General features: G+C 39.9%; 1 protein-coding gene across 2 annotated transcripts; it reads left to right on the top strand.

The window, feature by feature from the left end:
* The first annotated feature begins 158 nt into the window (after window positions 1-158).
* Window positions 159-26,913, top strand: LOC134358419 (myozenin-1-like). Of its 2 annotated transcripts, none has more exons than XM_063070632.1 (6): window positions 159-535; window positions 965-1,069; window positions 1,673-1,842; window positions 13,576-13,837; window positions 17,398-17,584; window positions 26,315-26,913. In XM_063070632.1, the coding sequence occupies exons 2-6, from the start codon at window positions 994-996 to the stop codon at window positions 26,544-26,546; spliced, it is 927 nt and encodes a 308-aa protein (XP_062926702.1). In that variant the 5' UTR covers window positions 159-535; window positions 965-993; the 3' UTR covers window positions 26,547-26,913. The 2 variants fall into 2 exon arrangements, with proteins under 2 accessions (XP_062926702.1, XP_062926701.1); XM_063070631.1 differs by having other exon boundaries at window positions 164-560.
* Window positions 26,914-27,687: the final 774 nt, after the last annotated feature.

Below are 27,687 nucleotides of genomic sequence, written 5' to 3'. Positions count from 1 at the left end.
TTGGCCAAGGACATTGTCACTTCGAATAACTCACTCAATGTTCTGGGCAGCACCTGTTAACTTAGTGCAGGTCAGGGAGCAAACATGTCAACTTCCCAGCTTTGACACCCGATGCCTTTGTACACGAGTCAGCAGAGGAGCAGCAAGACTTTTCTTTACTTGACTAAAAACCAGCACACTTCTTGGAAATTCTGACCAGTTTGCTGCCTTGTGATTATATGAGGACTACAGTTCTTCACGGCCTCAGTCTGATTTTCATTTTGTTTCTACCTTAACATCTGAAGTTTGAAGACTGCTTACATACATGGTTTTATCTTGTCTCACTGCTATCTGAGACCCTTGGTTCAATACTATATTTATCTCAATGATGCATATGCAAGAAAAACATTTGGAATCAAATTCACTGCACTTTGCATCAGCACTTGGTGCTGTGCAGACCCAACTCCTGTCTGTTCTTTCTGCACAATTTCTTCAGCTTATCTCATGAACATCTTTATTTAGCAGATTCGGAGCTAAGTCAGCAACCAGTAGCCAGGTATTCCAGCAGATTTTTTTTAAAGGTATGTCACCGTGAACATCTCCATGTTATAAGATAATGTTGGATTGTCTGGCAGTGACAGGATCTCCATGGAGTTGTTATCAAAAGTAACAGCTTTATGTGGTTGATTTACTGCAAGGATATTTTTTTCTCTATATGTCTTTGTTATAGAAATGTTTGACTGCAGAGAATAAGAATACGTCTGAACTTTTTGTGTTCCTTCTTTTCTGTTGTGGGTACAGTATCCATCCAATATCTTAAGATTAAAACATTTATTTGGTGTTTAAGATCAATAATCTTGAAGTAGTTAATGAGAAGCTAAATGTTGGTGCTTTGGATAGTCGTTAGTATGCATCAATCGGACACCTTCCCCAATTTTTAATGACTTTGCCAATGTGTGTACTTTCCTCTCCTGGCTCTTGACAGTGGCAAGAAAGGATTAAACTCCATCGACCATGCCGTTAGCTGGAACCCCCGCACCCGCCAAGAGGAAAAAGTCATCGAGAATCATCACAAAAGCGCTGAAGGAAGGTAGGTCCAACGCTTGAGCACATCGGCACACATTTGGATCACAGCTTTCCCTATAAAGATACTGAGCTCGAGCTCTCCCCAAAAAAAGATGGAGCGCTTACTCGGATTACAGGGTTATTCAACCTGCTGTTAGTATTTATCCGCAGCTGATTATAACGCGGTAAACTGTGAAATTGAGGCGTTGTGACTAGTGAGTTCTGTAGTTAATACAGAAAACATGGCCTTTTTATGGTGAAATTTTGCAAGCTGCATCTTATTAATAAACACTGTATCTTCTCCAAGTTTTTTTAAGCAGTCACTGATTGGTCCACTCAGTCCGTGCCTCCAATAATTTTATAAAACTCGCGCAGCCATACGTCTGTCCTCTCCTCCGAGGAGAACATGTCAGTCCCCTGCGCTGTCGAATGCAAACAGCTGAGGATGTGTATGATTTACTGAGTGAAATGTGTCTAATATTTGCCGCGCTTGCCTGTAACTCCAGCCTCGAAGGCGAGAGGAATTGGCGAGGGTGCAGTTCATTAAATAACCAGCTCCAAAGGTGGATCTTGCTGCCGCTCCCCCTAGTTAACTGTTTCACATTTTTAAAACCAACTTTCTGCGCAGCCGGAGCCGAGATTAACCTCGGGAAGAAGATAAGCATCCCCCGGGATGTGATGTTGGAGGAATTGTCACTGCTGAAGAATAAAGGATCTCAGATGTTTAAAGAGCGGCAGCGCAGGGTCGAGAGATTCATCTACGAGTCACACCCCGACGTCTTTAACCCCGATTCGATGGTATGCATTTCTTCCTCCAGGATGTTATCCAGTTAACTTTCATATTCACACACAACCTCCAATCCTGCCCCTGAACAAAAGTTCACTCCATCTGTGTAACATTCTCATGCACGCCACCTCTCCATTTCTCTGAAGTACTTTATATTGCCTGACAGTGAACGTCTGTCTAACACTTGAATTAAAGAAAATCCCAACATATAACAAGTAATAATTAATATTCAGACGAGTAGAGATGGCAAGATCCTATCTCGCCTCCAGCTAAATCGGTGCCTTATCCCAATTACACAGGTGTTTGCTTCCTCAAGAACTAATCTGAATTTTGGTGTTAAATTTGTTTAAACTGCTCATCACCAGATGGGGCCTGAACAAATCAGACACCGTGCCAAATCCTACAGTGTCCTAGAACATCTCGGGAAGCCATCAGATTACTGAATGGTTAATGAACCCATGAATACTACCTCCCTCTTCCTCACTATCTATTTTTCTATATACCTTTTGGTCTGTCTTTCCATCTATTTTTTGAAATTTGTAGTAATTTTAATGTGCACTGTACTTCTACCACAAAACAAGAAATTTCAGAAGATGGGAATGATAATAAACCTGATTCTAATTCTAATGGAGATCATCTGACTTCCTTCTTCCACTTATGATGTTAAGGTCCTCTTCAAATGCATGCTCACCGGCCCTGGCAATCACATCTCTGACGAGGAGTTGGTCCCAATTTCACCCAGATGGAACCCTGCTCCCTTTCATTCTATGCTCTCCTTTCCTCTGGCTCACTGAACAGAATCTCACACAATCCTGAATCCTGAGCACCCTACATTGTCACTCTCAACTCTCTCATGGACCAATTAATCTCATAACTTCCAGAAAACCAACCTTCTGCTCTCTTACTCCATTCTCACCAAATTTCTGATGCTACAACTTTCTTTTCCAGGTGACCATGGTGTTATGGTAAGTAGTTCTATCTCTCTTACAAAGCCAAGATGATCATCTTAAGCTTTACAATTTTCACTCCAATCTCTCCATGAAACTTTCTGTACTCAGACCTCACCGTCCTCTCCAATGGAACAGATGGTTAAGTTCCAACTCCTAGGCATTTCTTCTGCACCTTCCTGACTGAAGATCGCCAATCAGATTCCTGTTCCTCCCACTAAAATATGCCTTACCAAAGACATGGATGACCTTCTCTGTAAATGTGATTGTGCTGCATTAAACTCATTCTCCTTGACCTCCCTAAACTCTGACATAGTCAATCACATCTTTCCCTTCCAAAGCTTCTCATCACCTTAATGGGAAATGCCTCAAATGGTTCTACCCTTAAAAAGTTCATGGGATGCTTTCATTTTTTTTTGTTGAGGCATAGAATATAAGAGGAAGGGAGAATTTTACACATCATTATTTGGACCACAGCTTGAGTACTGCCCACAATCTGGTCATTCCGCTACAGAGACTGCACTGGAGAGGATACAGAGGATAACTAGAAGATGAAAATTTATTGCTGTGAGGATAGATTGGATAACCTAAAATTATTGTTCATTTTTTAAGTTGGAAAAGAGTAAGGGGATTGAGCAGCACAAGATCATGAGGGGTCCAGGTAGAGTGAATAGGAAGATCTCATTTCCCACAGCTGAGGAGTAATTACTAGAAAGCATGGATTTACAATAATTGCTTGAAAGATTAGAGGTGAGATAGGGTTTGGGGTGTGTGTGTGTGGGGGGGGGGGGGTGGAGGGAGGAATCAAGAAGCCTGAAGTTCATTTCCTGAAAATATGTTGGCGATATTTACAAAATTACAGGATGTATAGTTGAAAAACCATGAACAGGAAAGCTACAGATCTAGTGCTGGGAAGTAGGATTAGATGGCAAAGCACTATGTAGCCATCACCAATGCAATGGGCCAAATGGTATCCTTCTACACCCTAAACTTTCTATGCTAAAGCATCTCCAGTAATTGTTTCCTGAGCTTGCTTCTGAAGTTTCCTGGGATACACCCTGCTCTTCCTCCTCTTCTAAATCTCCATCCCTTACACTAATCTGGCATCAGCTTTGCTTGAAATGTCATCACCCTCCAGATCTATTTCTCCCACATCCCTCAATCACTTGCTGCCTCTGTGTCATCAACATCCAATGTAAGATGATTTCATCCAACTAAGCCCTTGGAAGGCCTTTGGCACCTGTCCCTCTTTTACCAAACCCTCATATTGAACCATTCACACCCCCAATTTCATTCCCGGCCTGGTACAAGTAAACCCATGAAATATAACGTATAGACAGAATTGTGCTGCAAGAGTTGTCCTGACAGAGGGGGTCTATTCAAGTTTTGAATGTTGGAAAAGATTACTAATTGGAGGTTAAGAATGTTGAAGACTCTAATGCTGGACCTCCCAACTAATAACTATAGGCATGAGATAATTGTAATGAGGAGGAGACACAAGAGACTACAGATGCTGAAAGAGGGAAGAACATGGTAGGTCAGGCAGAATCTGTGGAGGGAAATGGGCAGTTGAACGTTTGGGTGAAAACTCTTCACCTAGTCTACCTGAAGCTGAAATGTTGGCTATCCATTTTCCTGACTTTTTCTGTGCAGCAGAAGTCTGCTTTATAATGCTACACATCCAGTGCTTTGGTATTAGATAGCATGTTGAATTCTCCATTGTCCTAAAACATTAAACATCTCGGTGGCCTGATTACAATACTTGACCAGCTCTAAGGCTATTTGGTATGAACATTTGTTTAGTTTGCTCTAATAAGATCAAAATAAATTTCCTGAATCCCACTTGGAATTGCTACATAACTTGCTATTTCAGACTTTCATCTGGACATCCTTATTCTTATCTGTCTTATGTCTATCAGTCTCAGTGTTTAACCAAACTCTTCCATCCATACAAAATGTTCTTTCAGATTGGTGCTATTTACCAACATGAGAAGGTCTGCAGATGCTGGAAGTCCACAACAATACATACAAAATGCTGGAGGAACTTGGCAGGTCAGGCAGAATCCATGAAAAAGAGTAATAGTCATTGTTTCTGAGGAAGGGTCTTAGCCTGAAACGTCGACTGTTTATTCTTTTCCATAGACGCTGCCTGACCTGCTGTGCCAATGATATCCTGAAGTTGGAAGAAGAGCAGCCAGAGGCTGTGGTACATATTGGTACCAACATATTGACATAGGCAGGAAAAGGGAGGAGGTCTTGAAAGCAGACTACAGGGAGTTAGGAAGGAAGTTGAAAAACAGGATCACACAGGTAGTAATCTTGGGATTACTTTCTGTGCCATGTGACAGTGAGTACAGGAATAGAGTGAGGTGGAGGATATATGCATGGCTGAGGGATTGGAGCAGAGGACAGGGTTTCAGATTTCTGGATCATTGGGACCTCTTTTGGGGCAGGAGTGACCTGTACAAAAAGGACGGGTTGCACTTGAATCCCAGGGGAACCGATATCATGGCAGGGTGGTTTGCTAAGGCTATTGGAGAGAGATTAAACTAGGATTCCTGGGGGGTGGGAACCAAATTGAAGAGATGGAGGAAGAGGCGGTTGGCTCACAAATAGAGAAAGGTTGGAGACAGTGCAAGAGGGAGGATAGGCAGATTGATAGAGAAGGGCCACACTCAGACCGATGGTTTGAGATGCGTCTATTTTATTGCAAGGAGTATTATGAACAAAGTGGATGAGGTTAGAGCGTGGATCAGTACTTGGAGCTATGATGTTGTGACCATTGCAGAGACTTGGATGACTCAGGGGCAGGAATGGCTACTTAAGAGTGCCAGGCTTTAGATGTTTCAGAAAGGACAGGGAAGGAGGCAAAAAAGGTGGGGGCGTGGCACTGTTGATCAGAGATAGTGTCACGGCTGCAGAAAAGGAGGAAGACATGGAAGGAGTGTCTACGGAGTTTCTGTGGATGGAAGTTAGGAACAGGAAGGGGTCAATAACTCTACTGTGTGTTTTTTATAGACCACCCAATAGTAACAGGGACATCGAGAAGCAGATAGGGAGACAGATTCTGGAAAGGTGTAACAATAACAGGGTTGTCGTGGTGGGAGATTCTAATTTCCCAAATATCGATTGGCATGTCCCTAGAGTGAGGGGTTCAGATGGGGTGGAGTTTGTTAGTTGTGTTCAGGAAGGTTTCTTGACACAGTATGTAGATAAGCCTACAAGAGGAGAGGCTGTACTTGATCTAGTATTGGGAAATGAACCTGGTCAGATGTCAGATCTCTCAGTGGGAGAACATTTTGGAGATAGTGATCACAATTCTATCTCCTTTACCATAGCATTGGAGAGGGATAGGAACAGACAAGTTAGGAAAGTGTTTAATTAGAGTAAGGGGAAATATGAGGCTATCAGGCAGGAACCTGGAAGCATAAATTGGGAACAGATGTTCTCAGGGAATTGTACAGAAGAAATGTGGCAAATGTTCAGGGGATATTTGCAAGGAGTTCTGCATAGGTACATTCTAATGAGACAGGGAAAGGATGGTAGGGTACAGGATCTGTGGTATACAAAGACTGTTGTAAATTTAGTCAAGAAGAAAAGAAGCGCTTACGAAAGGTTTAAAAAACTAGGTAATGACAGAGATCTAGTAGATTATAAGGCTAGAAGGAAGGAGCTTAAGAATGAAATTAGGAGAGCCAGAAGGGGCCATGAGAAGGCCGTGGTGAGCAGGATTAAGGAAAACCCCAAGGCATTCTACAAGTATGTGAAGAGCAAGAGGATAAGATGTGAGAGAATAGGACCAATCAAGTGTGACAGTGGAAAAGTGTGTATGGAACCGGATGAGATAGCAGAGGTACTTAATGAGCACTTTGCTTCAGTATTCACTATGGAAAAGGATCTTGGCAATTGTAGGGATGACTTACAGCAGACTGAAAAGCTTGAGCATGTAGGTATTAAGAAAGCGGATGTTCTGGAGCTTCTGGAAAGCATCAAGTTTGATAAGTCACTGGGACTGGACAAGATGTACCCCAGGCCACTGTGGGAGACGAGAGAGGAGATTGCTGAGCCTCTGGCGATCATTGTTGCATCATCCAGGACAGGAGAGGTTCCAGAGGATTGGAGGGTTGTGGATGTTGTTCCACTATTCAAGAAAGGGAGTAGAAATGGCCCAGGAAATTATAGACCAGTGAGTCTTACTTCAGTAGTTGGTAAGTTGATGGAGAAGATCCTGAGAGGCAGGATTTATGAATATTTGGAGAGGCATAATATAATTAGGAATAGTCAGAATGGCTTTGTTAAACGCAGGTCATGCCTTACCAGCCTGATTAAATTTTTTGAGGATGCGACTAAACACATTGATGAAGGTAGAGCAGTAGATGTAGTGTATATGGATTTCAGCAAGGCATTTGACAAGGTACCCCAGACAAGGTTTATTGAGAAAGTAAGGAGGCATGAAGGCAAAGAGTGGTTGTTGATGGGTCATATTCTGCATGGAGGTCGGTGACCAGTGGTGTGCCTCAGGGATCTGTTCTGGGACCCCTTCTCTTCATGATTTTTATAAGTGACCTGGATGAGGAAGTGGAGGGATGGGTTAGTAAATCTGGTGATGACACAAAGGTTGGAGGTGTAATGGATAGTGTGGAGGACTGTCAGAGTTTACAGCAGGACATTGATAGGATGCAAAACTGGGCTGAGAAGTGGCAGATGGAGTTCAACCCAGATAAGTGTGAGGTGGTTCATTTTGGTAGGTCAAATATGATGACAGAATATAGTATTAATGGTAAGACTTTTGGCAGTGTGGAGGATCAGAGGGATCTTGGGGTCCAAGTGCAAAGGACACTCAAAGCTGCTGCGCAGGTTGACTCTGTGATTAAGAAAGCATATGGTGCGTTGGCCTTCATCAATCGTGGGATTGAGTTTAGGAACCAAGAGGTAATGTTGCAGCTATATAGGATCCTGGTCAGACCCTACTTAGAGTACTGTGCTCAGTTCTGGTCACCTCACTACAGAAAGGATGTGGAAACCATAGAAAGGGTGCAGAGGAGATTTACAAGGATGTTGTCTGGATTGGGGAGCATGCCTTTTGAGAATAGGTTGAGTGAACTTGGTCTTTTTTCCCTTGGAGCGAAGGAGGATGAGAGGTGACCTGATAGAGGTGTATAAAATGATGAGAGGCATTGATTGTGTGGATAGTCAGAGGCTTTTTCCCAGGGCTGAAATGGCTAGCACGAGAGGGCAGAGTTTTAAGGTGCCTGGAAGCAGGTACAGAGGAGCTGTCAGGGATTAAGTTTTTTACGCAGAGAGTGGTGAGTGTGTGGAATGGACTGCCAGCAACGGTGGTGGAGGTGGATACGACAGGGTCTTTTAAGAGACTCCTGGACAGGTACGTGGAGCTCAGAAAAATAGAGGGCTATGGGTAACCTTCAGTAGTTTCTAAGGTAAGCACAGATTTGTGGGCCGAAAGGCCTGTATTGTGCTGTAGGTTTTCTATGTTTCTATGTTCCTTCAGCATTCTGTGTGTGTTCCTCTGGTGCTATTTGCCTTTCCACGCTGGAATTTATCACTCATTTGATTTTTTTTCATGACATTCTGTTTGAACTTTTCCTCCTACATGCTACATGTCTAATAATTGACTGACATGACTGGGCTTCAAGTTCTTGTCGACTTCTCTCATAAATAAAGAAAAAAAAACAAGTTTATTACTGATGAGAAACTGATTAACATTACTTTTCAATCAATGCATCCCAACTATTCATGATGTTTCTCGATAATGTGCTTTTATGATACCGTCTGCCAAAAAAAAGAATGAAATTTTAGAGTGCAAAATTTTTAAAAATTTCCATCACTTAAAGAAAATGTTATATTTTTTATTCTATCGTCAGGTTGATATTCAAAGACCCCCCCTTTGAGATAATGAAGATATTGAAATAAAATAAACATAACATCAATCTATTTATGCTAAAAATCTCCCCATCCATACTGAATGGATATTGTGGTATGAGTGTTAAGTAATTTGTAATACTGTAAAATGAGGTTTGGGGAAAGTAATAAAATGTTTTAAAATAAGGTGTTGGTTAGTTAGTGTGGCCCAATGATGTTTCATAGTGTATGGGCATTCTAATAGACGAAATCTAAATAGCACAGATGTGAAAAAGTATTTAAAAATATGTAAACTGGAAAAAGCAGTAATGAGAGAAGTGGGAAGTATAATCAATAAAAATAGTGAACAATTAATAAACCTATCATCACAACGTGGATTCAATGTGCACAAAGCAATGATATATCATCTTCAAAGGCGGAGATATGTCCCAAGGTAGACTGTATGAATTCATAATGAATTAGCACCTTAGTTTTTGAAGCACCTGTAAGCCTCTGCTGATAAACACTGCATCTCATTTAAGCTACTTTAAATGTTCTGCATGCCAACTTTCCACTCTGCCAGTTTTTATTCTTAGAGCACTACAGTACACAAACAGGCCCTTTGGCTCATCTAGTAAGTGCTGAACTAGTCCAGTCCCATGTACTTATTTAAACTTCTCTAAAATGTTGAAACTGAACCCACATCCACAACTTCTGCTGGCAGCTCATTTCACACTCTTACCACCCTCCGAGTGAAGAAGTTCTTCCTCATATTCCCCTTAAACATTTTATTTTTCCACCCTTAACTCATGGCCTCTAGTTCTAGTCTCACTCAACCTCAGTGGAAAAACTTGCTCCAAGTTAAAACCACACCAGATTCACACATGATCTGATTTACACTGAGCCTCATCTTTACCTCAATCCAATTTATGTTACATCCATTTTCCTTTCTGTTGAAATTGATCTATAAATTAATTTTTATCACATATTATATGATGGGTTTGGTGCGAATGAAAACCTGTAGAACAGGGATAATCCAAGAAGTGTCCTAAACTCTGCAAACAGAACACATTGAGTAGAGGAACTACAAGCAGTCATTTCTCATTGTTTGGAAAAGATTTAGGAATCAACAGCATCAAAAGTAATTACAAATACAAGTAACGTTTAAGATGCATCCCTTGACTGGAAAAGATCTGGGTACTGGGAGTCTAATGATTGACTAGAGAAAATGACAACTTGTGAAGAACAGATGGATGCTAAAACTGTTTCAACAGGTCCCCCAGTGGGCTGCCACTTTTAAGTGTGAACTAATAGATCAAACTGTAATCTGGAGCTGGAAGGTTGCAATAAATTATTGCTTTGGAAAGTAGATAGAAGATGAGGGGTGAGCAGAGAGTTGTTGAGCTAGAGTGACAGATAATTCCATTCTAAGGGAAACAGATAAGTGGTTCTACAGCCACAAACATGACTCCTGGGTGGCATATTGCCTCTCTGATGCCAGTGTCAAGGATGTCTTGGAGCAATGACAGAACACCTTGAGAGGAGATGGTGAACAGCCAGTGCTGGTAATACATATCAGTACCAATGACATAGGTGAGAGAAAGGAATAAGGTCCTGGAAAACAAATTAAAGTAGCTAAAGTAGATGATGATGAGAGGCATTGATCGTGTGGATAGTCAGAGGCTTTTTCCCAGGGCTGAAATGGCTATCACAAGAGGGCACAGTTTTAAGGTGCTTGGAATTAGGTACAGAGGAGATGTCAGGGGTAAGTTTTTTTACACAGAGAGTGGCAGTGTGTGGAACAGGCTGCCGGCGATGGTGGTGGAGGCAGATATGGTAGGGTTTTTTAAAGAGGCTCCTGGATAGGTACATGGAGCTTAGGAAAATAGAGGGCTATGGGTAACCCTAGGTAATTTCTAAAGTAAGTACATGTTCGGCACAGCACTGTGGGCTGAAGGGCCTATATTGTGCTGTAGGTTTTCTATGCTTCTAAAAGATAAATTAGAAAAGCAGAGCATTAAATGTAGTACAGGAAAAATAGACTGGGAATGCATACTAAAGAAATGGAGGGATTTAGTTTCCAGAGACACTGGAATCAGTTTTGGAAAGGATAGGAGCTATAGAAGTGGTTTGGTTTACATCCGTGAAGGACTGACAGGGTTGTTTGCTGGTGCTATTGGGGAGGGTTTAACTAGAGTGGCAGGGGAATGGGAACCTAAGCAAGATGACCAGGAAGAGAGAGAGAAAAAACAGGAATAAAAGAAGAAGTTAACTCTAGAATTTAAAAGCAAAAGAAGGGAAAATAAAGAGCAAAAGGGTCATAGTACAAAAAAGACAAGATAATTAAAAAATGGTGAAAAGGCATGCCTGAAGATTTAGGATCAATGCATGAAGTATTTACAGTTAGGTACTTAGATGAACAAATCGGGCAAAAGGGTATAATTTCATAACCATTATGGAGACATGGTTAATAGAAAATCAAAACTGGGAACTTAATGATTAGAGATATGTGATTTTTAACAAGGATAGGCAGTAAGGTAAGGGTGGTGGGTAACACTATTAATAAGGTATGAAATAGGTTTACTTGTCACAGTTGATCAAGGCTCAGAAGATGTTGAATCTATTTGGCTGGGGTTAAAAAGCAACAAGGGAAAGAAAACCATTGTAGGAGTAGTGTACAGATCCCCAAACAGTAACCACATGTTCAGAAAGGATATAAATCAACAAAATTATGGGGGGAAGTGGAGCTGTTAAAAGATCAGTGCTTTCATTATAGGAATCTTTAACTTTCACTTTGATTCAGTCAGTGAAGTTGGAAAAATCTGCTTTGAGAATGAATTCATGGAGTGCATTTGGGGTGGTTTTCTGGAGCCAAGCAGGAACAAGCTATCTTGGCTTTGATAAAGGGTAGTGTGGCAGATTCTTAATAATTGACTGAGTCTCCTGGTAAGTAATCATCACGGGATCATACTATTTTGTATGTAAGTTGAGAGGGAGAGGGAGAAAGCCGCAATGGAACAGAAACAGTTGTATGGGAATTGTAACAAATAAAGGGAATTACAATGAATAAGGCTAAAGCAAACTGTGCTGATAGATTAGCAGGACAACAATAGTTAAGTATTGGCAGGTGTTTAATGAGGTAATTCATAACATTCAGCAAAATTGTATCCAGTAATAAGAAAAGATTCCAAGAAAGAATGATCCAACCAGGGCTTACCAAGGAATTTAAGGAAGATATTGAAAATGAAAGCATATAGAGGCATAAGTCAGCAGTGTATCTGAAGATTGGGATAAATTCTGCATCTGGTAAAGGAGGACCATAATAATAAAAAACAGAGGAAATAAACTAGGAGGGAAAACGGATGAGAAATATAACTATTGACAATAATAGTTTCTTTCAGTATATATAAAGTCAGAAAGGAATCCATGTAGATATTGCTCTCTAAAGAATGGTTGGTGAATGTTTATGGGAAACAAGGAAATGGCAGAGGAGCTTGACAGAGGTTTTACAGCTATCTTTGTACATTGTAGTAAGATAGATTCTTAATAATAATAAGAAGCTAGCACAAAAGTGTAGCAGGCAATAGAGAATATGAATGGCATGTTGGCTCTTACTTCAAGAGGGTTGAAATATTAAAGTAAGGAAATCTTAATACAAAATGGGTGCAACAGACATCAATACTGAATGATGATGGGGAGGAATTAAATACTGAGAGCATCACAAGAGATTTAGTATGAGGCAAACTAATAGGGGTGGAAGGTTGATAAGACTGCTTTACCAGGTGACTTATATCCTAGAATCCTAAAAGTAGCAGCTACTGAGGTAATATATGTATTAGTTATATCTTTCAAGCTTGCCACTCTGCTTCCCTTGTCTTTGCTGACCAGCTTGCCTTTCCACTCTCAGTCCTAATACAGGGTCTGACCCAAGATCTTGACAGTTTCTTTCCGCCTACTGCCATTCAGCCAGCAGATTCTGTGTTGCTCCAGAGTACAGCACCTGCATCTCTTTTGTCCTCATTTTCATATTGTTAACCTGTGACAAGTGGGTACCATAGGAACCCGTGTTGGGACTGCAACTGTTTACAAGTGAATGTATGATGGTCAAATTTGTGGGTGACACACTAATAGATGGGAAAGCAAGTTGCAAGAATGCAAACAGTTTATATAATATTGAAGAGAAAGGTGAGTAAGCAAAATGCTGGCATGTGGACTATAACAGAATGTGATGGTTTTCATTTTGGAATTAAGATCAATAGTATCATTTAAATGGAGAAAAAAATAGAAAGCTGCATCATAAAGGAATTTTTGGGGTCGCTGAATTTTCTGCAACTAGAAAGCTAGCACAACAGTGTGGCAAGTGATGATGGAAAATGTTTTTATCTAATGGATCATGTGACTTGTTTACTGTGAGTTCCTCAACTATCTCTGAAAATCTGTCAAGATTGAAGAGAGAGGATACCAATATACAACAGGTGGTTTGAGCTGATGATAGGCTAATGGCACAGAAATAATTAGAACTCTGTGGAAGACCATTTTTCAATGGGTTAAGTAACATGAGGATGCTGAAGAGCTGAATGAAAGAACAAATTTAGCTAATGGGGGGTGGAAAGGAAAATCAGGCTGGGAGAGAGAGATATCCTGGTTGGTGTGGGTAAATATTTGTTTTGAGCTTTGGAGGATTACTTTGAAAGGAAAGCATCATCTCACACGATTGCTCTGCAACTTTCTTTACCCACCACATCCCATATTCCCACAACACTTCCATACCTGATAATACAATATAGCCTTTTTTAAAAAAGTTATTGGAGTTGAAGGCCAAAATCTAAAGCAAATTCCAATTGAAACCAACAAGAATCCTAATCACCTCACCTCTGAACTTTGTTTACAATTAAATTTAATGAAATGTTTTTTTTATTCACAATTTTAATTTTCTAGGACAACTTCCAGAAATTCCTCCCTGGCTCTGGTGTTGTGCTGAAGACTGGGCCAGGTGGTATCCAGGTGATTGGAGGGATGGACTCCAAATTCCAAAGTGGGTACAGCCTGCATGGAACACATTCAAAGGGCACAGCACCAGCACCTCAACCCAAACCTCAACATCTTGCGGCTGTCTCTGGAATCATTGGGAAACAAGGAAGTGGCCAAGGAGATGGAGGGAGCGGAGGGGCTGGAGGTCCAGAGGGAAGTGGGGTTCAGGGTAAGCATATGAATGAGGTTCTGAAAATGAATAGGTTTTGAGGAACTTAGCAAAGAGGCTAAAAGATCTGAGTAAGCTTGCACTCAAGCCTTGTCGGTAAACAACACAAGTACTCTGAAACAATTATTCTGTCAGAGACATAGTAATTCCACCTCATAGATGGAAGGAAGGGTGCATGGGGTCAAACAGTCAGTAGAGGAAAAAATGATGTGATTTTTTTGTCTCTTGGAGTAAAAGAGTCTAATTTATCTCCACAAAATATTAGGAATGTTTCAATATTTTAGCTCTTCTCCAAAGAGTTGCTGTTCCAGTGACCCCTCGAGTCTCCTGAAAGCTTGAAAATACCAGTGAGAACTAAGCATCATAGGGTTTGAATACTGAAATGAAGTCTACATTTTGCAGAAGTACCAAGGCTGCCAAGAAGATAGAAATCCTAACTATTTTAAAGCTTGTTTGAAGTTCAGGAAATAAATGGGTTATCACTGCATATGTAAAACCCACAACAAAACACTATAGTAATGTCAACTTGGACCAGTATCTGTAAAGATAGGCAGTGTGAAAGGAGCTTATGGTGATTTTAACAGCTTCAAAATCTTGAGAGATTTTGCAGCCAATTAAGTTGTTTTGGAATTTTTTTCATAGTTATGAATGGATTCAACTGCTTCAAAGGTTTTCCACAAATGCATAATTCTTTTGGTCAAGATTTTCATAGAACTTGCTATTTCCAAAGGAAAAGTAAACTGACTCCTATCCTTCAAATAATCAGTAACAAAAAAAGCAAACAAACTTTCTTTAAATTCTTTGGATGTGAATGGCACTGACAATGGCACATTTGATACAGCCTAGCTGACAAGATGGGTCTTCACAATGATAGATCTTCTCTATGAGCTGAGGTGTTAAATGCCACCCATCACTGGATTTTGAGCAAGATACTTGAGAATGCTTCTCATCAACACCAGATTTAGGCCACTGTTCTTATTCTCTGCAAAAAAGGGGAAGAAAAATTAATCCATAGCTTGTTGATTATCGTACTCAGTTGTAGTGCTTGCTCCCTCCCTGTCATCCAGATAATTGAATTCAGTAACCATGCATACATTTTAATGATTTGGCTAATTGGTTCAGGAGCAGCCAATGAAATTAAACATCAGGACAGTGAAATAGCTTCAAGAGAGAAGGAATAAAAGAGGAGAAAATACAAGCAAAATTTAAAAAGCAATGGAATGAAAATAATTTATTTAGACGAACCTCAAGCTTCAGTAAAACAGTTGCATTTTCCCAACCAATGCACAAAGAACAACACAAATTGAAAAGGCTATGCAAGTGAAAATTGGGAAGCTAATCAACACTGATTTGGAAATAACAGTTTCCTTTAGATGTGTAAAAAGGAAGAGGTTAGCCTGATGAAGGGTGTCTGCCTGAAACGTTGACTCTACTGTTTTCCATAGATGCTGCCTGGCCTGCTGAGTTCCTCCAGCATTTTGTGTGTAGTGATTCTATTAACATTCTGTGATTGAACAGGGTAAATTTGAAAGAAGTGCAGCTTTAATAGGGTGCTCTGTCAGGAGGAGTTTGTTTAGCAAGAGAATTTGTGTAGAGTGAAAAGCAAATGTTGCTTTATTCCTCCTTTACATGATGATTCATGGAAGCTTCAGAAAGTAAGTATTTACATTTTATCTGCAGCTAATACTGGTTAAACTATCCTTCTTAAAATAACAGACAAAAAGATAGATATACAACATTGAATCATTTTACATAGGTTTAGCTAAGTTGTTAAAATCAAGAAAATAGACATGCTAGCTAATTATATAAGATTTGATACTTCTATTGAGAAGTAGAAAATAATAAAAAATAATCAGCATCTAACTAAAGTTAATAATAGCACTAATTCAAAAGAAAAGGCAGTTGATGTTGCCAGGTGGAACAGTAACCCTGAGGATTTGGGCAAGAGGTAATAGTGAACAATTAAAGTACAGAAAAGAAATAGATTATTGGTTAGCCAAAAAGTACATCAAAATATTGTTAAAATTTCTTTGAACCAGTAAAAGGAAGAAAGTAAAAATAAAGATTCAAATTATAATTGTAAATATCTTAACATTAAATAACTATTTTGTGCTTATCTTTTTGCTGAAGACTTAAGTGGAACAAAACTAAATGTTTATGAAAAATTAGTACCACAAATAAGAAAACAGAGAAGAAAGTAAGGAGCAAACAAATCCTTTATGGCTAATAACCTACACCTTAGAGATTTTAAAAAGCTGGCTATAGAGACAGCACAATTATTGGCATTATTTCAAAATTCCTTCAATTCTAGAACTATCTTAGCAGTTAAAAGGTAGTAAATGAAATAGCAAGTTTTAAGAAGGGAGAAAATGTAAGGAACTACAAACCTGTTTACCTGGCATACATTGTCACCATAACACTGGAATCCTCCATTAAGGATGTTGTAACTGGCATAAGTTAGACTGAATTTTGATTAGGCAGAGTCTACATGTAAAGCAATAATGGGTTGCATTCAGGTTGAACGACCATTACTAGTAGGGTGCCACAGGAATCAATGCATCAAAAACTTGGGTGAAATGTTGCTTATCCTAAATGGGAAATTGGGCTGTGAGCAGCAATGCAAAATAGTTTTAAAGGTATACAATTTAAGTAAATAGCCCAGAACATGAAGTATGATGTGGAAAAATATACTGTCCAATCTAAAAATAGAAAGAGCAATACTTCTCAATGGACGAACACTGGAAAATTTTAGCATACCAAAGATATGCTGAATCATGATTGGAGAAAGTAACCATGCAAACAATTAGGAAAGCAAATATCATGTTTGTGTCTTTTACAAGAATGCAAAAGTAAGGAAGTCTTTCTGGATTCTTAGGGCTTTGGTGAAATCTCATTTCCACAACTGAGTGCAATTTTGGTTTTTGTACCTGAAGAAGGGTACACTAGCTTGGAAGTCAGTGAATTGTAGATTTCATTGATTGATTCCAGGAATGATGGGGCTGAATTCTGAGGAAAAATTGAATAAGATTGACTATATTTGGGTGTTAAGAAGGACAAGATATGATATCAATGGGAAATTCATTCTGAGAAAGGATCAATGTTGTAGATGTTCAGAAACGGTTTTCTCAATCCAATGAATCTGGAATAAGGAGGCATATTGTTAGGATAAAGAATTGTCCATTCAGATGCCTTTTTATACAGAACCCCATAATTTATTGAGAAATTTCAGGACTGAGATTGATGGATTTCTGGACACGAAGAACATGAGTGGTGGGAATGGGTTGGAGAACCAGTGAATCGGTAGTATGTGATCTGAGGCAAGGAATAAGCTCTGACATTATTGATAGTGGAACAGACCTGAGAGGCTTCTCCTACATCAATTTCATGTTATATTCATAAAAGCATAGCAAGGCATAAATGTAATTACATTGTGTGTATTCACAGAAATGGGTACTGGAAAACCATGGTCTTTGCTCTCCTGGTGATCAGAACTACATGAGCTGGAATGGTAGTGTGACATCATGTTAATATCCGTTGCTGTGCTGTTTGCTCCCTGACAGGTGGAGGTGTTGATAGGAAGGGAACTGGAGGAGGAGGAGGCAAAAAGCATACATCGACAATCAAAACTTATGTGTCACCCTGGGAACAGGCCATGGGGAATGATCCGGAACTGAAGTCCACCATGAGTCTTCATATGGAACCACCAGGTGCTCCAGCCAAACTTCGTGCCTTTAAGTGTTTTAACAGGTGAGGCTCTAGCCACAAAGTGAACAGATGTTAGAATTACAAAGCCTAGGAAATGACACTTAAGAGTTTCTCAGCTTCACTCCTTGATGGGCTATCTATCCACAGACATGAGATGAAGCCAAAAGAGTGGGATCTGGGAATTAGAGACAGGGGATTTATGGTGGGAGGTAAAGTGATGCACTTTGGGCAAGAATCCCACTCTGCTTGGAGTAGAAGTCAAAATTACACCACCTATCATATCCCCCTCATTCACTCCATTTCATTTACACCAGCACCTGCCACCATTTTAGTAACTCACTCTTTGCAATTTATTGGCACTTTCATGAATTATTAAAATTCATTGGCAAGCAATTTGTGTATAAAAGAACTGTCATGGTATTAGGATTTGGTGAAATCCTCTTAAAATGACCAACCACATTTAAGCTTCTGGCAATGGCTCCCCAGAAAAAAATAGTTAATAGGAGATTTACAGTTGCCCAGTCAACTAATATTATTTAGTGCAAAATCTTATGTTCTATACTGGAAGAAAGTTGGCACCAAACTAGCGATGACCAGTTAATCAGTTTCACGAGGATTAATTACCTTGCGCTGTTACTGAATGTTTCATAAGGGTTCTAAAGATACTTAAGATAAATAGCATAATTTGTTGTCATTAACATTAAGAAGGAAGAATGAGAAATATTGGAAATTTTGGCATAATGAGAGGGAACAGGATCTTTAAAAATGGATAAATCACCAGGCTTAGCTAAACTGTATCCCAGACTCTTAAATGAATCAAGGGAGGATATAGCTCTATTACTGTCCAGTCTTCCTTGGTTGAAGACTTCAAATTGGGTAAATCAACACTCAGAGTTAAATTAAAAGCAGTCATAATATATTTTCTAAGAGTAAGTCATGTCCAAATCTGACTAATTATGTTAACATTTTTTGAGAAACAATGTGCGGATGAGGATAGTAATTTTGACGTAGTCTACTTACAAGCAGTTGATTTGACAAACCCTACATGGTAGACTAACTAGGGTGTAAAAGCCCATGTGATATTTATTTTTCAGTAGGAGAAGCAGAAAGTACTGAAGCTTTAGAGACTGGAGATCTATAGCAGAAAGGCTCTATAGTCCTTTTCTTTTTGCGACATACTGTACATTAATAACAAGGACTTAAATGGAAGAACCACAACTGAGAATGATGTCAAAAGTGGCAGTGTGGTTAATAGAGAAGAAAATTCTAGCCAGCATAAAAGCATCAATGGTAGTGTGAAGTATTATTTTGGTCATGACACTATAGGAATAATATGATTGTATAAGAATGGGTGCTGAAGAAATTTATAAAGATTTGACCAGGCTATAAAATTATATGGAGAGATGAAATAGACTAGGATTGTTTTCTTTCAAGCACAAGAGGTTGCAATCTAATTTAATTGGGGTGTACAAAATTATGAAATGACTATTACGTACAGTGGCAGAGTTAGCAGTGCTGCTGCTTCTAAGCGGCAGAGACCCAAGTTCAATCCCAACTTGGTTGCTGTGGAGGTTTCATGTGTCTGCATGGATTTCCATTGGGTGCCTTAAGTTTCCATTCATGTCCCAAGATGTGCAGGTTGATAGGTCAGTTAATTCCCCCTAGTGTGTAGGTAGATGGTAGAATGAGGGGATAATAAAAATAAATGCCATTAATGTAGGATCAGTGTAAAATGAGTGGTTGATGTTTGGTGTGGACTTGCTGAGCCAAAGGGCCAATTTCCATACTTACCTTTCTGTAAAAAGAACTAGACAACTTGAACAGGAAGGACTTGCTTGCCAATAACAAAGAGGCATAGATTTAAGAAAATTTAAGAGAGATGCAAGCAGGTCTGAAATGTATATTAGTGGGGGTCTGGAATTCACTGCTTGAAACAATGATGGAGACAGAGTCCCATCACATTTAAAAGATGGCACTGAGCACAATATTCTGTCCCCTAACAGGCTACCAGACTAAGACCTGGGAGGTGGAAGTAAGCTGAACAACTACGTTATTAGCTTCCTTCAGTGCCCTAAAATTCTAAGATTCCCTGAAAAACTGAAGTTTTGTTTTTTTTTTCTCTTTCTCCTTCTTTATTGGAGGTACTTTGTTCTTCTCAAATTCTTACGGAGTTTGGCCTAGCACCAAAATGGTTGCTGAAAGAAATTGGTGAATACCTCTGAGATTAGTTTGTTACCTTGGGGAAAGAATGGGAAAGATTAAAATGTCAGTCTAGCCAGCTCATTTGAATATTTTGGATGCCAATACCCGATTGTTCTTGCATGCACTGTTACCCAAGGGAATGAAGAAGTGACAGAGAGGAAGTGCAACATATATACATAATGACTCCCAAAAGGCATTTCATAATTAGCCACATCAGAATTAATCAGAAAACTGAAACTTGTGATTTTAAAGAAATAACATTGTTACAAAACTAACTCAACAAGGGAAATAAGGTTAATGGTGATTGGATGTATATCTAAATGGAGAAAAATATGCATTGTGGTTTTCCTGGGTTTAATATTGGCTATTTCTTTTGATATTTGGGTACAGGAAATTTAATTCCAAAGATTGCAGTTGATATGAAACTTTGCAATGAGGTAGGTATTTGGTCAACATTTGCAAATTAGCATGAAATGGTTCTCTTTGGGAGCAGTGGTATAATCTGAGTGGTCCTCATTTGAGGGAGTACTAGATCAGAGGACCCTAGGGTCAACAATATTTCTTTGAAGGTGGCAGAGCAAATTGTCTATGTGGTTGGGGAAGTCCTTTGTAAACAACAGATATTGAATATAATAACAAAGTGATGCTGCACCTTTACACATTATTGGCTTGGCCATAGCTGGAATACTGGCCAAGTATTCTGAACAATCTTACATTGCTGGATAGAAAGAAGATAAATGACTGGTGGAGAAAGATGGGCACTCCAGTCTTTGGTAGCACTTGGTACTCTGAGTATTCTCCATTTTCTACTGTACATAACTTGCATTTCAGAAGTGCTTTTTATTTTGACTGCACAATGTCTCTGTTAATTCTTAAATAGTAAAAGGTGTGCTAGTCACAAATCCAGGCTAACAATTTCAATTAATCGTGCACTTGTTGAATCCTTTCCACATCCTTAAAGCAACCTTGAAAGAGAGAATTAGGTGCGGTCTGTCACTACTTTCATATCACCTGTCTTTGCATGTATGAATATTTATATTTGTGTTTTTTTGTGTGGTATCTGTAGTGTTGGAAGAAATACTAACAGCTACTACCAGTCTTTCATTGGCCCATTTACAAGTCTGTTTTCAGGAGTATGTGTTTTAACACTGAAGTCAACAGGACTCCTTCTCTTGTCATGTGACTTCTACTAATGCGATTACTAGGCTGCAGAGTTCGCCAGGGTGTTGGCTGACCATATTCAGTCTGCCCTTCATTTGTCCCCTATCTATCTTTCTGACCTTCCCATATTGACATAGAAATTTATTCACACTTGCGTGCAACAGATATGGAATGCACTAATGTCGGTGCATTTAAGTTCACTGAAGTAAATGCAACCAAATTTCAGGTGAAAGTTAATATGGAAATGTTACTGTATCGTGGAAAGATTAGCTTAGCTTTATTTGTCACATGTACTTCAAAACATTGAACCGCATCGTTTGCATCAAAACAAATCAGCTAGGGCTGTGCTGGGCAGCCCGCAAATACCGCCATGTTGCCATACTTCCAATGCCAACATAGCATGCTGACAACCCTAACCTACAAGTCTCTGGAATACGGAGGAAACCAGGCACCTGGTGGAAACCCACAGGGTCATGGGGAGAACGTACAAACTTGTTTTTATACACATACAACTGAAAATGTTTTTTGTTTCTTTAAAATTTTAGTTCATTTTAGATGTGGAATGTGTAACTATTCCATCACATGGACACTTCGCTTAAGTAAAATTGACACGAAATTAGGAACTGTCAGAAATATCCTAAAAGACCAGAATATTCTACACTGCATGCTCAGGATATGTAGGATACAACAAAGAAAGTGGTAAAAAAAAATGAAAATGCTGGCTGATACCAGATCAGTTGTAACTGACTGATAAATTTGTTAACCAAAGGTGTCAGGATTTGGGGGGGGCGGGGCAACGTTAATTAAATGAGAATGACAGGTAGCGGTTAGCATAACACTCTTACAGCTCCGGGGGTTGGGGGGGGGGGGCGGGTATGTTCCAGAGCTCAGGGTTCAATTCTGGCATTTGTACGTTTTCCTGTGAGTGCATGGATTTCCTCTAGGTGCTCCGGGTTTCTTCCACAGTCCAAAGACATACCAGTAAGTAGGTTAATTGGTTACTGTCCTACGATTAGGCTAGAGTTTAATAGATGGGTTGCTGGGTAGTGTGGCTCATTGGGCCAGAAGGGCCTGTTCAGCAGTGTATCTCTAAATAAATGAATATCATTGATTGGTGAACAAGCCTGAGAGGCTGAGTGGCCTTCAGATGCAATGTACAGATTAAAGGATGTGGAGATAGCTAGCAGAAGTCGTTGCAAGAGAAACAACAGACTGAAGGTGTGGGAGGTAGGGGTGAATGGGCCGGGTGGGCATTTTGTGTACGGAAAATAATTATGCAATGAGTCTTGTTGCCTATTAGTCTTCAAACTGCCTAGAGTGCACTCTTTACAACAGCTGGTTGGTTAGAGAGGCATGCTGACCAATAATCAGCCCACCCATTTTACTAGAAGATAATTAATGTGTGTAAGCTCAGAATGACTAGTGCTGATCTTGTAACCTCCAATAAATATCAAATAATAAAGCGGCAAAGGGACAATTTTGCATGTAACTGCGCAAAAGGTGATAAGAGTTTCAACACTATACTGCCAAAAGTCTCTAATATCTGTGTGACCCGATCAGTATTCTTAAATTAGACTGTTGCCCTGTGTCTTGATATAGCTGTGTCATTGGATATGGTGGCTTAGCTTTGAAATCTGTCCACATTCTTCCAGCAGAGCTGCCTTACTTAAAGGACTTCAGTCTCCTTGGAGAATAAAATAAATATCAAATACCTTTTCTTTAAAAAATGGCACCATAATGTAATGTTTTGGTGGTATAGGGTTAAGTAACTAGTTGAGCGATGCAATGACTGGATCAGGGGATCCTAACCTGGGTCCCACAGATCCCTCAGTTAATGGTAGCGGTCCATGGCATAAGAAAGGTTGGGAACCCCTGATCTAGATTACCAATACAGAGGCATCGGTTCAGATCCTACCATAACTGTTGGGCAAGCTAAATTCAATTAAATAATCTGGAATTTTAAGGAAAAACTAGACTCTACAATGGAGCCATGAAACCCCTATCCTGAAAGACATGTCATTCACAGATAACCTTCATGGAGGAAGATTTACTACGCTGTCTACTACAGCCAGTGTGACTCTGGATCTGTAGTAATGTGACAAACCAATAATGGACCACTGAAATCGCCCAGTAGCCATTTTGTTGTATTAAATAAAACTACTTTAAAACAGAATGAGAGTTGGACATGGACAAATCATTCTTAATCCAGTTAACTTTGCAAAATCTTTCCCATGATCAATTGTGGACCTTTAGCTAAATTGGAAGAGTTGTCCCACTCTAGTCAAGCAAGAGCCTGGTGTCATATTCAGAGAATTGTTTTGGCAGATATTCAAGACTCCTCCATCACAGCCCCTGGTACATTCTGTATCACAGTTCAGAGCCAACAGAGATAATTGTACTATGATATATAGGCAGGAAGGATGGCCTTGTTGGGGGGGGGAGGGCTTAATATTAACTCTCTGTGTTATCAGGTCAACTATAGACAGAGGAACTTCCTGCAGTTCTCTTTCAGCTAAAGAATCTGTGCTCTCCAATGTAGAGTAATATTGGAAATGATACTAGCAAGGTGAAAGAATGGGCCCTGATGAGGAACCTGAATGTTTGAGAGCATCTACAGAAGTTGAAACACCTGGCAGATTGAGTTTGCAGGAGGTGGTGAGTGAATCAAAATGAAGGAAGTGCAATAGATTTTGTTCTCACCAATCTTTAGGTTGGAGATGCACTGGTCCATGACAAAATTATTAGGAGTGAGCATCACTTAATCGTTGTGGAGACAGTCCCATACCCCCTCTATTGCGCTGAATGGGGTTGATTGGAACTGATTTATTAGTTCAAAACAGTGGATTATCAGCAAAAGCATAACTGTATTTCAGTATAAGTTAATCTTGTGACCCCTCACTCCACTGATTGCTCTACCAATCAAACCAGGAATTCAGCCCCCTGATCAGTGGAGAAAGTAGAAGGGTGGGCCAGGAGCTGCACCAGGTGTACCAAAAAATGAAGCACCAACACAACGAAGCTACATTAACGACGTGCATGCCAACAGTAAAAGAAGCATGGTAAAGTTGCCTTGTAAACAACTTTTCACAGTTGGGCTTGGGACCGTCTGTGGTGGAGTTGCAGTCCTGACATAGCACTTGTGAATAACCATAAACTGATCAACAGCTGACAGGGGAACGAAGTTCCAAAAAATCCCATCTTCAGTAATGTTGAAACCAACATGTGAGGACAGGTCTGAAGCACCTTAGGTCATCTTCATGCAAGTCCACCTGAGCTCCATCCTGTCTCCAACATTACAGAAGTCAGTCTTGAGCCAAACTATGTAATTTCAGATGATATCATGAAATCACTGACTGATTCAACTATGGAACTAGATTTGTTGCTTTTAATTGAGAAGTCTTAAGTTCCAGAAATAGCTGTGCCTCCAACAAAACTGATGGGTTTCTACAGGAATGTCAACTGTCCTCTCCTCTCAACAGGTGCTGCCAAATCCATACGGAGCTCTCCTGCGTTTTGTGTATTGCTCCAGTTTCCAGCATACGTAGTCTTTTGTGCGATCAGTATGTTTAATAATGCTTAGTTTAGCTTCAGACCTCACAGGAACCTTGATTCAATCATCAATGACTTCCCTTCCATCACAGTCAAAAGTGGAAATGCCTGTTGAAGATTTTGCAATGTGTAACTTCATATGCAACTTCTTTGGAAATGAAACAACCCAAACCTGCATGTGACCAGACCTGAACACAATTCAGGCTGGTGCTGCTTAATGGGACAACTTAATCCTACCCTTGATATCCAGTGACATTGCCATCACTGTCCCCCAGAACCAATACCCTAGGAGGAGATGGTCACCATTTATAGAAAATTCAACACAATCAACTGTATCAGGTTGGATATACTCCCAGGAGTGAATCACAATCTGATTCCCAAGATCTTTCCACCATTTGCAAAACATAAGTCAGGTATATGATGGAATATTCATGACATGCATGGATGAGTGCTACTTAGTCACCTTAATGAGCTCCATAACATCCAAGGCAAAATGCTGGTTTGACCAACATATAATTAATTATATCTCATACTTTCTCTCCATCACTGGCACAATAATCAAAACTCACAGCACTTACGTTATTCTGAACACTACTTGCTAGTGCAGCACCTCATCAGCAATAATAATAGGGGAAGCAGATACAGAGGAACAATAGCGAGAGGATTCGAGTACAGGAGCAGGGAGGTACTACTGCAGTTGTACAAGGCCTTGGTGAGACCACACCTGGAGTATTGCGTGCAGTTTTGGTCCCCTAATCTGAGGAAAGACATCTTTGCCATAGAGGGAGTACAAAGAAGGTTCACCAGATTGATTCCTGGGATGGCAGGTCTTTCATATGAAGAAAGACTGGATGAACTGGGCTTGTACTCGTTGGAATTTAGAAGATTGAGGGGGGATCTGATTGAAACGTATAAGATCCTAAAGGGATTGGACAGGCTAGATGCGGGAAGATTGTTCCCGATGTTGGGGAGGTCTAGAACGAGGGGTCACAGTTTGAGGATAGAGGGGAAGCCTTTTAGGACCGAGGTTAGGAAAAACTTCTTCACACAGAGAGTGGTGAATCTGTGGAATTCTCTGCCACAGCAAACTGTTGAGGCCAGTTCATTAGCTATGTTTAAAAGGAAGTTAGATATGGCCCTTGTGGCTACAGGGGTCAGGGAGTATGGAGGGAAGGCTGGGTTCTGAGTTGGATGATCAGCCATGATCATAATAAATGGCGGTGCAGGCTCGAAGGGCCGAATGGCCTACTCCTGCACCTATTTTCTATGTTTCTATGTTTCTATTAATACCGACATGTTTCCTCCAAATTGCAGAGTATCCTGACTTGGAACTATATTACCATTATTTTACTGTTGTTGGGTGCTAAATCTTTCAGTTCCTTACCCAATAATAGTGGGAGTACTTTTACAATAGAACAGATCAAGGTGGCTCACCAACGCGACTCAAGGGCAAGAGCATTAAATGCTGATCTTGTCAGCAATACCCCACATTCCAAAAATAGATTTTAAAAGTTGCGGACCGCATGACTCTTTACATAGTTAATTCCCACTGCTGGTTTTGAATTTTTTGTGCTTTAATAGCAACTTCAATGTATAATATAGCTGCAGGTTATTTCAGTTTTTTATGCTCCATATGAGCATCCTACCACCTCTCTTCTGCTCTTTAATATTTCTAACCATTAATTGTTTCTTTGCTGATAGTCCTTGGATAAAGTCAGCAAGAGAATTGCTAACTTGTTTTATATTTCAAATGTCAACAGAATAGTATTATAATTCCAAAAAGAGTGTAAGAAAGGTCAGTAGTAAATTTAAAGAATTGTTGAATATAATAAACTCAAACATGTTTAAAATACTTTGCAGAACTGCTATGCCCTATGGAGGGTTTGAAAAGGCAGTGAAACTGATGACTTTTCAGCTCCCAGAGTTTGAAGCCACTCTTCCAGAGCCTGAGCCGGTGCTCGTGTTCCACCAAGACATCAGCACTCGGCCCAACTTCAACAGGACGCCTCTGGGCTGGACTCCAACAAGCACAGATAATTTGATTAACCTTGGAATAGATCTCGAGTTTAACGCTGAAACTGATGATCTGTAGAGCCCTTGGACAAGTGCCATGAAGCCAGCTGTTTCCAGCACTCAGTTGGCCTTTGCACAGGAGCACTTGGAAAACATTGGATTAAAAGTGGCACTTGGCTAATAATCATCACTGCATAAAATACATATTCTTTAAAAGCTGGTCATTTCACCCCTATTCAATTTCAATGCATTTTGTAATTTTACCGTATACTGATCAAGAACAACTTTTGGGTTCTTGTGACAGATGGAATCTATATGGTTTAACTAAACTTAAATAAAGTCAAAGATGGTGGATATACATTTATGGCTTACGAATGCCTCTATTTATTGTCAAGCAACAATTTTCTAAATGAAATAAAATGTCAACAAAACCAGAGTCTATTTTGTTCTCTGCCTGTGCAGCAAGGCTTTTGAAGAATCTTTGTACTTTATATTCTTTAAATGCTCAGTTGAAGTCCAATGTACAGAACACTAACACACCTGATCCGTTCCACCAAGGAAAGAAAATTACTGACCAGCACCAGGTAATAGTTAATGTACAGTACATTTATTATCAAAGTATGTATGCAGTATACAGCCCTGAGATTTGTCTTCCCAGATAGCCATGAAACAAAGAAAACCATGAAACATGTTCAAAGAAAAATATCAAACACCAACGCGCAAAAGAAAACAAATCGCGCAAATGGCAAAAAAAAACTAGTGAAAAACACAGAATAGGAAACAGTCATTGAAAGAGTCCAGGTATATTCAATTTAGATCAGTTCAGTTCAATCTAGTGCTGTGTCGTTCATTAACTTCAGCCTGCAGATCCGCCCTCATCAAAATCACACAAAATAGCAACAAAAAAAGCGACCAGAAAGCAGAAACACATCATAACTATAAAACCCAATCCACAAACTGCGTCGATTGAACCTTACCCAAGACCCATGACCATCAAGCGAGAGGGAGAGAGAGAAAGGTCATTCAAATGCAAGGACTTTCCTCCAGGATCAGCAGGTGAGAGGGAGAGAGAGACTGGACACATGCAGGTACACAGCGTTAAACACCCACCCACCTTCAGCTCTCATCCTTGATGAATTTCCATCTTCTTCAACACTTTAATTGCCGAGATTGGTGAGAAATAGACTTGATCATGGCCTTCCTGCCTCATCTACAGGCTT

This window comes from Mobula hypostoma, chromosome 18, assembly GCF_963921235.1.
Source record: "Mobula hypostoma chromosome 18, sMobHyp1.1, whole genome shotgun sequence".
Classification (NCBI taxonomy): domain Eukaryota; kingdom Metazoa; phylum Chordata; class Chondrichthyes; order Myliobatiformes; family Myliobatidae; genus Mobula; species Mobula hypostoma.
This window is presented reverse-complemented; position numbering and strand designations above follow the sequence as displayed.